At 39.4% G+C, this 15,117-nt stretch overlaps 1 protein-coding gene across 1 annotated transcript in view; it reads left to right on the top strand.

The window, feature by feature from the left end:
* Positions 1 to 67: 67 nt before the first annotated feature.
* The window catches only part of LOC119905047 (cryptochrome-1-like), a 28,192-nt gene continuing 13,142 nt past the window's right edge, over positions 68 to 15,117 (top strand). Inside the window, exons 1-5 of the mRNA XM_038721746.1 lie at positions 68 to 221; positions 3,137 to 3,300; positions 12,172 to 12,280; positions 12,521 to 12,663; positions 13,122 to 13,306. Coding sequence (XP_038577674.1) covers positions 3,143 to 3,300; positions 12,172 to 12,280; positions 12,521 to 12,663; positions 13,122 to 13,306 — 595 coding nt within the window. The 5' untranslated portion in view covers positions 68 to 221; positions 3,137 to 3,142. The remainder of the gene's footprint in view (positions 222 to 3,136; positions 3,301 to 12,171; positions 12,281 to 12,520; positions 12,664 to 13,121; positions 13,307 to 15,117) is intronic.

The raw sequence follows: 15,117 nt of genomic DNA, 5'->3' as shown, positions 1-15,117 counted from the left end.
CGCCAGACCTTGAATGCAGCATGAGAGTGGGGTAAGAGCACGGGGCATGCGCAGTGAGCCAAACTCTTATGAAACAAACTAGTGCAGCGGCAGTAAACAGGTACAAGAGGGTTTCAGGCTGTGGCTACACGCTGTACTCGGTGCAAGGGAACCAAGGGAAGAAATGCTTCTATCTTTGGGCTTGACATAACTTAATATCACCTCCGAGGAGCCAGCACAAGGTAAGACTGGTCTTTTTGTCAGCTTTGATGGTCTCGTTTGACTGGGAAACCGGCTATACCTTCATAAACAGCGCCACCACTTACATAAGCATTACTCTGGTGACCCCGTTTTGCTCTTCAGATTGGTTGTTTCCTTATCAGAGACTTGAACTTTAAAGTCAATTATAATTTTCGACACCTGTTTAGACTCATGTATTCCACGCTGACATGTTCAGCAGCGCTTTATTATTACTGTTATTTGTTTTCTTGCTGAAGTTCATGTGGTAAGATACAATATCAGCCTCCCATTCAGAACGGACGCTGTGACCTAATTTCCATTTGCAGAAGTCATAAGAGCTATCACTGCCATGACTTGATACTTAGGATTTAGCAACAAACTGTCTTTACAAAAAAACATCACCTGCCCTTTAGAAATATTATTGAGGTAAAGTAAAATTATACCACTGAATTATTGAAAATCATTAGACCTCGGTTTTTTTTGGAGGATGCTTATGTTTACAGTGGAGTAGACCTGTGTAATTTTCATTTAATACATTTAATACAAGATGTCTTTAAAGTCACATTGAGTTAGCTTTCAAAATATTCCTTAATTTGTCATCAAGAAAGCTATATTAGCAAATACTTTATTGTTAATCAAATTAATTGGGAATTTACAATACTTTTCCCATAGTCCTAAATCGCTTACTATTTAGTCTAATTGTAAGTTTTACTCTCTATCTTCACCCACTCACACTCTCAGCTGGTGTCCCATCCACCCCCTGTGCCTTTTCCATCCCACGTCAAATATTTTCAGTAATTCTAAAGTACTTTAAGTGTGAAGGTTTTTTATGTGGGTATTGTAAATAGGAGTGGTTTTATGACAGATAAGACATGAGTATTCTCCGCACTGATGACAAATGTTTTTTTTACGTCATGGAGGCTCCACTAAATTTCCGGTCACCGGCTATACATGCTACTGTGCCAAGGAACACTGACACAATGTGATGATTTATGCTCATGTCTTACAAATGATTATGTTCTGCAGTTAGCCAGACTCAACAAAGGTAAATGCAACATGTAATTACAGATGCACTACAGCCGTATCAGCCCAGGGAACAGTTCTGAAAACAAACAGAACTTTATTTAACTCTTTTTTTTTTTAGGTTTTGCAAAGTCTTTCTACATGTAATTTCTCTTTGTCTGATGGGGAATGTTTGTTAACCAGTGATGGAAACTCAATATAGCTGTGACTCCCTTCACAGTGCCCAGTTTGGTTGAACTTTCTTAGGCTTGCCTTCACTGTGGAGTGTTGTAGCTGCCTTTTTAAGAGCAGTGGCTGTATTTTAAGTGAAACCAAGGCAAATCAATTCAGACCGTAACAGCTTGGAAAAAAAACCTCACACAGTTGCCAGTAGGGATGGCTTATAAACGAGTGATTGATTATGAATTTCACCTTGGCGGCGAATCTCAGAAATGCTATTTTTCTGTGTTTTATTGCAGACAGTCGAATGAGAAAAAAGCAATGGGACTGACATTAATCCTTTTATTTCTGGCAGGAATGTGCTCTTGGAGTATTATTTTCTTTTTGAATGGCACTCTAAATGAAGCATGCTGGCCAACAAGGTCTCAGTTAAATTGGGCCTCACCCAGGTCTACATCTAACAATTATTTTCATTGTCGATTAATCAATAAGTTGGTTGGTCTATCAAATGAAAAATGTGAAAAATGTCATTGAGTGATTGCCAGAGCCCAAGATGATGTCTTTAAATGTCTTGCTTTGGCTAAAACACAAAGTTATTCAGTTTACTGTCATAGAAGAGTAAAGAAACCAGAAAATATTCACATTTAAGAAGCTGTGGTATTTTTTTTTTTTTTCTTAAAGAAAATTACTCTAACCAATTATCAACCTGCAGGCAAGCCAAAAGTCTGCAAGCCTCTCAGCTAATTAGCCATTTAAATTAATCAGCACCTGCCCATCTGTCAGACATTTTGTTTTTCTTCCACTGCCATCATCTGTTCAGCTAACCAATCAGCCAATCAACAGAGATCACATTGGCGATAAAAGTTACAAAGGAAAAGGAGGCTTTGCTCAGATATACAGGAGTTTAAAATGAACACCTTTTAAAGTTGTACTGTACTTGGCAGGTAAATTGCAAAGTGTCACCTGTCACACCGGCAGGAGTTGACTCACGAGTATTGAGACCTTAATGTTTTGATGCCTCAGTATTTGGTCAGGCTTCGTTCCTGCTTGACTGGGGCCCCTCTGACCATGAGCCATCAAATCAAATCCGGTGGCTTTGTATAACACAGGCTTCAGATAGGTTCTCTGTAGCTCATGTACAAGAACAAGTGATGGGAATTAGGGCTCTGTGAAGGTCTTGTGTCTCCGTTCCTTTCTGAAAGCGGTTGAAAGGACGTATTGAACATATCATCACTAACAGGGACAAAGAAATATCCTCATAATTATAGTTACTGAAAAACAGTCTTGGCAGGTAAAGACTTTTGAGAAACACCTCTGCTGTGTGCTCCATCATTTTATACAGGAGGCTTGAGAATTGTCATCTGTTTGTTCCATGATTGTGTTTGCACACTGAAAGCTGAGTTTTATTTTACTGTTGGTCCATTTCAACAAGCCTTAAACGCCTAAAACATTTCTCTGCCAACAATAGAAAGCATAAAAACAGTTTGGCCACAGCGATGTTCCTGTTCTATTCTTGGCACATCCCACACTGTTGGCAACTTGGAGGCTTCAGTTATCTCTGCTGTTTGGAGACTTTCCTTTTTGTACTAGCCGAGCATCACGTTCTGTTCTGTACATACGGAGCTGTCGTTTTCATTCAGCTCGATAAGACGCCTTTCAGTCTTTGCCAGCTCTCCCCTGTTTGCTTTGACCACCTCAGTGATTCTTCTTCTTCCTCCTCACTTTCTTCTTTCAGAATAAGATGGCCCCAAATTCCATCCACTGGTTCCGGAAGGGCCTTCGTCTCCATGATAACCCGGCACTACGGGAGGCGGTCAACGGGGCAGGCACAGTGCGCTGTGTTTACTTCCTGGACCCTTGGTTCGCAGGCTCCTCCAACGTCGGGGTCAACAGGTGGCGGTAAGATGATTTTAAGGGTTTTTTTTATACAGCGAACTTTTGCTTTTGTTTAATAGTTGTATGCACACTGCTGCCTGAAAGCACCTTAAGTAGACTGTAGTATCACCTGATCATATAATAGAATCATTACAACCAATTCTTTTGTCTAAATTTGTGGTTCCCAACCTGTGGGTCTCAAGGTAAACACCAGGGGTCGTGATATGATTAAGAGCATAGCAAAGCAGAAAAAACATATTCGTGCCGCACAAAATGATTTTCAGACTTTGCTCTAATCTTGCTGCTTTTTTTTTTTTTTTTTTTTTTGTAAATTGTTTGATCATTTTAAATAACTCAAATAAACAAAGATAAACAGTCTTTTGGTTGAACTCGTCAGTCCTTAGACATAAGCAATCATTGACGAGGGGTCACAAGGAAACACGACTTTGTTTTGAGTGCTGACCGGCCAAAAAGGCTGGCAACTACTGTTTTTAATCACTGATTCCAAGCATCTTACAATTTAAACACAAAAACTGTGCTTGTTTTACTTCTGTATTTGTTTACTTTCCATATCAGTGGAACACAGTTCATTAAACATCAACTTGAGTGTCATTTAATTAAAAATATTTTTTATTAATGTCATGGCATTGATTTCAGTCGTATCACCTATCAATACTGGCATAACTCATACTTAAATAGATGTTCTGTAATAAAGTATCAACAAGTCAGTTTTTCACATTGGCCAAACTAAAACAGAGCTGAAAGAGATAATGGACTTATACGTAAATTAGCAATGGTTTGCTAAGAAGTTTGTCATATCAACGTAAAAGTGATTATATGTCAAATTTTTCTTTGCTGCCCCCAAGTGGACAATGACAATCATTTATTGCAATTTAAGCGTCCATAGCAATGCTTACCCAACTTTGCCATATTCCAGCATGTGCATTGATAACAGCAAGACAAAAAACTAGCCGTAAGTGGGAAAAATAATAATGTAGTCTGTTTATTCATATATGGGAATTGCACATGTTTTATTCCTTTTTGCACAGTAATAAAGACAGTTCACAAAAGTACTGCTAGAAGCTGTGACTCATACTTCACAAGGAGCCGACTTGCTGGGAGGAGAAATAGGAGGCGCGGAGCTGCAGTGCTTCAACACACAACATGATGTCAGCATTTCTCTGCTTTTGTAGCATTATTTGTTGGATCTAAGGCTTTTAGATTTTAAATGGTCAGCTTGTTCAGAGGGAGACTTTTCTTCCTTCTCTGGCAAACTTTTGGATGCTTTTCAGTCCTCTCCTCCTACATGTTGCAGAATTTGGATTTTTAAAACCTTTTTTTGACTATTAGCACCACAGATGACAAAATATTTTTTCATTTAAGTGGATTCAACAGATACAATAAATAAGGGTACAGCTTTGACCTGGATTCACCTGCTCAGCTGGTTTCACTGGCACAGGGTGTCCTTTTGTTTTAGTCTCTGCTCACATAATCCTCATTATAGAGGTCAGTCAGCAGGTACTGTGAATAGGTTACGGCAGGAGTCCGCCTTCTCTGAACAAATCAGACACTAGGGGGAGTCTTAGAAGTAGGTTGTAGGGCATGCAAGCTGCAGGGATAAACTGTGTATAAATAGGCTGCGTGTATGACTGCACCAGTGGCTGGGGGGGAGGTGTTTTGTGAGATTAAGTTCGGCCCCGCGGTGAGGGAATGAGTGTGAGTTCACATGAACACCGAGTCTGTTTGTAAACCGTCAAATCTGTTCTGCAGGGAAGGAGAGTCGATATCACCAATATTCATTGCCCGCTGGCACGTTTATGCTCTGAAGTGCTATTTTTCGTCCCTGCACAGGAACAGTCAATAGTGAAGTCAGTGACCCAGCGATATCCAGCTGATCGTGATACTAAAAGCATTAACACATCAGAAGTGGCGGTGGCAGCGTCCAGGCCGGAAATGCACATGAGTGACGCACATGCCTGTTCAGATTCTAAAACATAATTTGCAGGTCACTGGTGAAGCAAAAGTACATCATTATTTCTGTCAGCCTGTCTTAATGTTGAAATGCGGATGGTTTATCAGAATCAGTTGACGCTGATTCAAACAGGATGTGGAGTTAGGACTTTTATATATTTACATATTTATCTTTAGAATTTCCTAGGAAGATTCCTGAAATAGCCTATATCATTATGGACAAATTTTAGATCAACTATTGACCATGTCGAGTTGGACACATTATAAATTTATTCTAGTAAATTGCTAATGTCTTAATATTCAGTGTACAGCAGTACTGCCAAAGCAAAATAAATAAAAGTTTACGTGCGAGCAGTGTATTTGGGTTTAAATGGATCCCTGTTACTTTTTTCCAGTTTTTAGGATTTTAGCGTTTCTTTTTAAGAATTCTTTTCTGGAAGAAAATCATCCAAGCACCGCAGCTCTCAGAACATACTTTTGGCTATTTATTTGGGAGGGTTGCACTTGTTTTTGATGACATTTAGCTTTTGTTCCTGTTGAGTGTAGGGATGCACGGAATGTCCGGCCACCGAAATTCATCGGCCTGATACGTCAAAAGACCGAATAAATTTTACTGAACAATTGCGTTGACATGTCGGCAGTGTGGAAGCATTTTAAAGTGTCCGAGAAAGATGCGAAAAGCGCTTTTTGCAGACACCGGTCTGCTGAATTGTCTCCTAGCACGTCCACTACATCTGTGGCTGACTTCTTAGAAAAGATCCGCTTTGAGTGTTTCTGTCACTTGTTTGTGAGAAGGTGATTAAACTAGCCGCACCTAAATTTGGAGTGCACACGTATTCAAGCCTTTATGGTAAATCCACTGAAACGGACCAGAGCGAGCTGACAGGCAGGTTAGAGACTTTATCCTGTCAGTTTCTCTCTTTACAAAGACAAGTGTTGCAGTATGAGAGTCCTACCTGAAGAGAGGCTGTGAAGTCTTCATGTTACGCGATATGAGAATCACATACAATCAAATTGGGTCAGACTTGATGAATTTAAGGCAAGGATACACATGTGACAATGTCCAGTTTTCAAAATAAGGTGTCTATACAGTATGGAAATAAGATTAAACGGATTATATCCTCAGAAAGTATAAAACATATTACATGCGTACATTAATAGTAAATGGACACCTGTAATTTACTTTATCGGACCCTCTCAGGCCTCAGACCCACCCACCATAGTCTCTCCAAATCCTGTTGGACACACTGAGTAAAAAGTACATTGTGACTATTTAATTTATGCAATGGTGAAAAAAAAAACCAAAAAAACAAAGTGAAATGCCTTGTTCAGTATTTGGGAAAGTTTTTCATTATATTCGGTTTTGGCTTTGGCCAACAATGTTGATTTCATTGCATCCCTAATTGAGTGTGAATGTGCTTATTAACTAAAATTAAAATGAACTAAACTCTTTCTAAAATAACTGTCCATTAACTGCCCTAAAATTAGTAGCATGTAAAATAGTTATAACTAGAAAACATCCAAGGATATTATTAGGAAATTGTGGACCCATATTTGCCTTATTTGGAGTCTTTGTAGACTTTGGGATCTTGACTTTAATTTAAAATATAATTTTCTCACCTTTTAGAAGAAAAGTAATCACCTTATTTCACAAATTCAATTGAAATGGGGAATAAATTGCAGAATGTGTGCCACTTATCTAGGCCAGGCCAGTGATGTGCAACAAAAACATTGCTGTCAGACTCAAGGCTACAACAACCCCTTTTTTATCTGCAGAAGCTCAAAAGCTGCGTAACAGGTCACAAGATGATGCACTGAGGTAAATTAAGACAAATTGAACAAAATTGAGGTCACTGCACAAGACGCACACAAAACATATGATATTCTCATGTTCCTCTGTTATGCACACTGGGAGATGATAGCATTTTTAAAATTCTTTAAAAAATCATTGAACATGTCATGTTATGCAGTTGAAGTAAACCAAACAGATGTCTGCAGCACTAAAAGCCAATACAGGCTCAGACAGTGACACTAAATCCTGTCCAGCTGCTCTTACACCTGCAGGTCCGTTTGTGGAAGACCATCATCCGATTAGAATAGTTATTTTCACCATAAACTGGGACTTGAAGTGTCTTGTAGGTCTCTTGGGATTAAAACCATCCAGGGACCATCCAATCTTATGAATGGAAAACTAATATTGAGTAACACCATACAGTACAGTAGTGTATGCTGTAGTCACCAAGAAGTTCAGGGTCTTTCTTGTTTACTCATTTATCCTCATCAGTGTTCAGTACTTCCAGACAAACATAAAAACCATTGTATTTATTACAGATATTATTACTGCTAGTATTTTGGGCCGTGTTCTTGCTTACTGCTGTTCTTGCAAATTCTATTGTAACTAAGTAAAATGATAACAGACAACTCACAATAAACTCCCTTAATTAGAGCCTTAAGCCACTATAGCAAGTCTTTCAAACTCAATACCACCACTCACAAGAAGTGTGTGGTGTTCTCGTGTAAACTACAGTTGAAAAATCAACTTGTCAGTGCTCTCTGGTGTACAAACTATGTAATGGTAAAACTGTTTCTAAATTACTTCAAACATAGTTTTGCATTTCTGTGCTGCAATTTTTTTTTAGTCCATTATGGGATTGATTATCTACCCCCCCATTTATCAGCCTGGCATATATATATATATTATATATAATCTAGTTTCTACCTCAACTATAAAGATTAGGCAAATTAGACCAATAAAATATTTTAAAAACATCTTCATTAGGATGATTTTAGTTGATTATGCATTTTAATGACCGAGGGAGCCATGGCCACAGTGAGCAGACAACAGATTAAGATATAGTCTGTGTCTCCACCATGGCGAGATATAACCTTGGAATGGTAGGTAAGGATATTGCGCTCTGGTGCCAAAACCAATAAAAGATGGGGTAATTGATTGATTTTTATTCCAGGGAAAATGTGAAAATAGTCTGTGCATCAGATCTAGGTTAGTGGGCCAGTGCATGAAACTTGTAAGTGGTTATGTGATCATGACCTACTTCTGGGCAGGGCCTCCCGTGTGGCCTCCTCCCAACAGATACATGCAGGAAAACACTTGAGATTTAAAGATAAAACACCATACATGACATCTGTTTATGAATTAAACACGTCGTCATTCATTATCTTCTAAAACACGCGCTCGTCATCAGATATTTCTCTACCAGCTGCTGCCCTGCCCTTTTGAAAAATACAATTTGACAACAATTATTCATGCAGGAACAATGAAATGGACCCATTCAAAATTGTTGTTAGCAGTTGCCAGGTGTTTTTTTTTTTTTTCTTTCCTTGTTGTAAAAGGTTTGGTGCATCATGGCAGAGAAAGCAATTTCTATTAAAAAGCACATAACACCTAAGTTGACTTTAGAGGGTTCTCACACTCAAAGGTCATAGAAACATTTCAGTTGTAAGAATTGGTTTACGGTAAGGTATTAGCGGTTAGTCTCCAGGAAATGAATGTGTGCGTGTGAGCGCTCTCGTGGCTGGGAATGAGGCTACTAGGCTTAGGGATTGTTTTGTAGTGCTGAGTATATGTGTATGTGTGTACCACAGATGTAGGCCAGAGCATTTATATAAGGATTGATTTATGACCACGCACACAAACAGGCAGCCAGGTACAGCAAGAGGAAGTGGTTTATCCAGCAACACAAAGGCTCACAAATTCAGAAGCACGCACTAATTCTCACACATGTGCACAGACACACACATAATGCATGCTTTTCCACTGCTGGCAAGGGTTCACGTGCATGCTCAGGTGCGCATGCACACATAACGGCTAAAAGCTTGTCACCCAGAATTATTTGTTTTTTGTCCGCTGAGGTAGGAGCGTAGCCAAAAGAAAGTGATGAGATACGATACGTCTGGACTAACTGTTGATGACTGTGTGACTAAAATCACAGAAATGCACAATGTACACGATGCTTTCCATCGTGTTGGTTTGACTACAATATCAAGACGGAGGCGTTTGCAAAATATGAGTGGTGTAACCGCAAAACCATTTTTATTTGATCTGATCTTTGACTCATGCCTGCCTCAGCATGAAATTACTCAAATGATCTACAGGCAGTAATATTGTTGCAGCTTGTCGTAAAAAGCAAAATTATTTAAGCCTTGCAACCAGATGTTTTTCCCTACAGAGTTTTACATTTTGCAGACAATAAGTTCAGGTACCCTCATATGTCAGCTTTGAGTTTTCCAGCTAGCTTGCATGTGTGGTTAAAAAATCCATTATTTCCCTATAATAGTTTGTCTTGTTTACCACATGTGTGCGTAGCCTGCATGTATCATGAGCTTATTTACTTTAAATTAAAAGCCTAAAGTAGAATTACCATCTGAAATTTGCAGCAGAAATTGGAGCTGCAGTCTGAGCTACTCCAACCCAGACGGTCAGATCCAGAAGCCCCTGCACAGGCTTCACAACTCTGTCCAGCTCATGCATAAGCAGACACGTGCCTCAAGTGTGCGCGACCTTGCTGCCCAGCTCCACCCGTCTGTTTGCAGATTGGGAGCAAGTGGAGCTTTGCCTGAGAGCAGGCCCTCCTCTGGTTTAATGATCAGGCTAACGGGGTCAGACAGGAGGGAACAGAAGTAAGCGGAACATCGTGTGGCTGTCTGCTCGGCCTGCAGACTGTCTGCTTTGTGTGTGATCCCGCCCGATTCTGTTAATGATCAGGACTGTGGGTCAAACACAACACAGTCTAGATGGCTGGTGCTCATCAGTTTGATGAAGTGATGCCGGTTACCAGGCCGAATATGCAGGTTGTGGTAGCAGATGTGCTATAGCGATGGAAATGTTGAGAGAGATGCTATACAGTGATTATTAGCTTCATAAAAGTATCTTGAGTTCTAACATCAGCTTTGAATCTTTTTGTGATATTTTACTGCATTTATAGTATTTTGCTGTGTTATATTACTGTGACATTTTTAATTAGTTTACCACGTTGTAAAACAACTTCAATACAAGTAAAAATCCTATACTCAAACCTGCAACAAACAATTTATTGGTGTGTGTGTGTGTGTGTGTGTGTGTGTGTGTGTGTGTGTGTGTGTGTGTGTGTGTGTCTCTTAACTGTTGAGTGCTGTAGAGCTCAATAACCTGAGTAGCAGATGGGAGTTTAAAAGGATAGTCTGTGAACTAAGTATGAAGGTACTAAACCATTCAAAGCTTTGTGAAAAGCAATCCAAATGGAGACAAGAAAGTAATGCAAATAAGCTCATGTGCTTTCTTTTACTTGTTTTTATTCAAACTCCTGAAACTGGAAGTTTTGTAAAGGCTGAACTCATTTAGGAACTTTACACCACCGCATTGTGACCTTTTGTGCCTCACTGTCTTGTACAGATACTGTTGCACATCTTACACATGTGCCACTTCATTCTAGTTTTGTTGTAATGGTTATTTATATTGTTGTACCTTGACCCTCAAGGGATTACATTTTATCCCTCTGTACACGTGTGGATGGATCAAAGATTAAAAAAACAGTGGTAACCATGGTAATAGATCCACTGTATGGTCAGTTTAAAGTACTGAAAAGCTTTTTTATTGTTTAAGAGCATAGAGCATTTGAAAGCGAAGAAATTCTTCGTTCAGCCTGCCTCAGTGATGAATCAAAATTTCCACAAGTGAAGTGATCACACACTCACTCACCATTTTCCAAACACAGTTTGGCAGTGTGTTTGGAAATTTGGATGTAATACCAGGCAGTCTGCCGTCAGAGTAGTCTTTCTAACTAGCAGGACAAGAAGCACCCTGTCTCCTTCCATTGCCTTATTAACAACAACAGTTGCTTTAAGATAGAAAAGGAACAAAAGTTTTTATCTCAGACGAAACCCTTGGAAGAATGAGCCTTCGCCCTTTGTTGTACCATTGAAGAAGGCACTTACTCCACCTACACACATGCACTGCACGGCTGTATAGAGAGATCAGGGGTTACTGTCAGCATCATCTGTCAGCGTCAGAAACTACTCTTTAAAAATTCCTGACCAGAAGCTGTGATTGGCCCGTCTGAGGAAAAGATGCAAGTGTGCGTCACAAACGACCTTCATGCAGAAACACCAAATCTCTCTTTTAACCTTTTAGTTTGTAGTGGTTTGTGTCTAAACATAAGCTCACCCACCGTTTTTATATTTTTGTTTTTATAAAGGTCATCCTCCTTCCAGGTGACTATTTCATGTCCTTATTCATTATGGTAATTTGGGCTGTTATATTGCGATGAAGGTTATGTCTCATTCAAAAAGGGAAACCGAAGTCTGGCTCTGGGGAGACAATATTTGAGGCATTCTTTTGATTTTTGAATACATGTATCACTGATTGACTGTTTTTGTTCTTATCAGTAAGTGTCGTCACTCGTCTGCTTCAGAAGGACAATCGTGATTCACTGAAAATAAAACACATTTGATCAGAGCACATGTTCAGCCTGGGATTGCACTAATGGAAATGCTAGTGTACAGTAAAGAGTTAGCAAAGATGACCCATCAAATGATAGACGTTTTCATTTTTATCTTTATTTTCAGCGAGGGAGACGCACAGAGGGAGTTTTATTTCTTATGTACATTGATCCATTAAAGCTTCAAAGGGTTGTGTTTGACAGTGAAGGAAATCAGTTCTCGCTTGGTGGTCGTGTGCGTCATAAAGCCCGAAACACACACATACTCTTCATCCCAAAATACACACACACACATACTCTTCATCCCAAAATACACACACACACATACTCTTCATCCCAAAATACACACACACACACACACACACACACACCCAGGTTATTTTTAACTAGTTCATGTTACCATACAAACAAAGTGGGTTTTCTTTAGATGTCAAAGTTTTTACAGTGTGACATCAACTTTCTCTACCTCCTCTTTGTCTTCCCTCTTCAGGTTTCTCCTCCAGTGTCTGGAGGATCTGGACGCTAGCCTTCGAAAGCTCAACTCGCGCCTTTTTGTCATCAGGGGCCAACCAGCCAACGTGTTCCCACGGCTCTTTAAGGTCAGCATCGACAGGAAATTGACAGCAGCTCCAATAATCTCATTTATAGTGAATTATCAAGCAAAATATGCCAAAGAGTTGCTGTTTGCAGCTCCTCAAACAGACACAACTTGGTGTCTTATTGTGAATTGAATATCGTTGGGTTTTGGACTGTTGGTCAGATAAACAAACACTTGAAGATGCCACCTTGGGCTCTTGGATATTGTGATGGCCAAACTGTAATTTCTCTCTCTGTCTCAGGAGTGGAAGATCTCTCGGCTGACCTTTGAGTATGATTCTGAGCCTTTCGGCAAGGAGAGAGACGCTGCCATCAAGAAGCTGGCCATGGAGGCAGGGGTGGAGGTCATCGTCAAGATATCACACACGCTCTACGACCTGGAAAAGTGAGGGGAAAATACAAAGAAACACACACAAACACTGTGGTCAGCAGTGCCATCTTGAGTCCATGCAGAAAAACAAAGGAAATCAAAATCATCCATTGACACCTTTGTGACAGAACTGTGATGAATGGTTGTAAAAATAATAGTTTTAGTGCGCTTTTATTTATTATTCACCTATTTTACTATGCATTTCTTAATGCAACAATAAGTGATCTCCCTTTTGACAATAACAGACTTATCTTTATCTTTATTTAAACTTATTTTAGGCTGAGAAAAGCACATCTGTTACAGTACTACTGGATTAGCCAGTGGAATTCAAATGCAAAATAAGTTTCTCAGTTTAAATTAACCAACTGCTCCACCAAGACAAAATTTGGTAGTTTCTGTTTTACTTGTGCAAAAAGTAGATTTAATTTTAGATTTAAAACATTTGACCATTCTCTGTCTCTTCCCTTCTCCAGGATCATAGAGCTGAATGGCGGTCAGCCTCCTCTCACCTACAAGCGTTTCCAGACCCTGATCAGTCGGCTGGATCCTCCTGAGATGCCTGTGGAGACGCTGTCGGACACCCTGATGGGTCGCTGCGTCACCCCCGTCTCCGAAGACCACGGAGACAAGTACGGGGTCCCGTCCTTGGAAGAGCTGGGTGAGAAAACATACACACCCCTGCACTAAGATAAGCAGGAGATACTTTACAAGCTTTTAACAAGGACGTTAAGGTGTGTAGGCAGCAGGAGAATATACCAACCCCAAAAATAGAAATATGGCTACCAACACCCTCAGCAATGCTGTGTGGAAGATGGACTCGCATCTTTCAGCACTGGAAACTTTTTAGTTAAATACAAAATCAAGGCCCAAAAATAAAGAAAAAGATGCTGTCTTATCATACCCAAACCACCACATTTAGTTATAGATGGCAGAAGTCTAACCAAATTAATTTCCTAGAAAATGTTAGGGTCTCGTTAGAGCATCGAAATCCTTTGATACCCACATTCTACAAAACGTTTTATTTCCATTCAACAAAATACCATATTGGCCACCATTTTTTTGTTTCTAATTTTTGAAGAGACCCTTTTAAGACTAATACTGTTGGGAATGTTTCGCCAAGATACAATTAGTCCTAGTCCAAAACCTCTTAAAAGATCCGTCACAAACTCTGTAGGTTAAACTGGATTTCCTAAACACCTTTTAGGCCTGACTAACTCTAAAAGACACACTATAAACAGACTTGAAGACACTCGTTAGCCTAGCAACACTAAGGTTACAGATGACCCATGATGCACCAGTGTTGTCAGAAACAATATTTGATGTTGTCAAACATAATACGACCCTCCATTTTTAGAAATATAATAATAATATTCAGGCCAATACGGTAAACCAAACATCTAAAATGCTTTGTTGTCTGAGCAGAGTTGGGCTAAATAACCCACTAACTTAACATCAGCCTGCCCAGGGACTACGGGTGAAAATTAGCTCTTGAGCTAAAACCCAGTACAATGCATCTTCCCCTTTGAGGTTAATGTTTATTATACGTTGTCCCTGTTTCTCTAAATAAAAATAAAAAAAACTAACCGTTGGCCTTAAATTAGAAATTGTCATTGAAAGACTAGAAATTTTTATTACAAGTAATGCATTATGTGATGTCTAAAATCTGATCAAATATTTTTTTTAATCTATGATTGATTAAGACCTCAACAAAATTAAAATCTCTTCCACGATACACACTGTATGCTCATTAAACCCTCTTAAACGGTCAGTCCAGTTTCTCTATTTAAAGCCTCACTATTGGATTAATCAGGTGACACGTTCCCCTTCTTTTGGTTTCTATCCAGATGTCTGCTTTCCATTCACGAAAGGTTACATTCCATTCATACAATTAACTGCACTGTAGCCATCGGTCAACTACACGTGTGCAGCTACTTTAAGATATTTAAGGTTAACGCTCTAAAACCGTCAGTGCTGGTGTCTGATTCCTTTGTGCTGAGGACAGTTTATTCCACGCAAGCTGTCATTTGTCCCCTAAATTAGGCAGGTAACATGTTAAACCTCTTACAGTTAATCAGTCAAGATGTCTGGTTTCCATTCACAGGCCACTTTCCATTCATCTGCTGCTCACACCTGCACCCAAGAAAGCCTGCCCAGAATTAGTTTAGAGAGATATATCTCTATACAGAGAGAGAGAGAGAGAGAGAGATCCCAGATTGAAGACCAGACCAGATCTTTTTGAGGTCTACAGGATATGATTACAGGATTTATTCTGAAAATAATCTCCTAGAACAGGATTAAGATAAACTGATAATAAAATGATTATACACTTAATTTATTATTTTAAAAGTTGTTTTAGTGTCATGTTGCTCTTTGAAAACAATTTAAGAATACATTTCAATGTAATTTCTCTTTTCACCCTCCTGAATCAATTTTAATGAGGTTTGGAAAGCTGACACTGTGGGACTGTGC

The sequence above is a fragment of the Micropterus salmoides genome, unplaced genomic scaffold, assembly GCF_014851395.1.
Source record: "Micropterus salmoides isolate LMB-PRFRI ecotype aquatic unplaced genomic scaffold, ASM1485139v1 Ms_hic_scaffold_16, whole genome shotgun sequence".
Lineage (NCBI taxonomy): Eukaryota > Metazoa > Chordata > Actinopteri > Centrarchiformes > Centrarchidae > Micropterus > Micropterus salmoides.
Note: the sequence above shows the minus strand (reverse complement) of the source record. Positions and strands in the feature narration are given on the sequence as shown.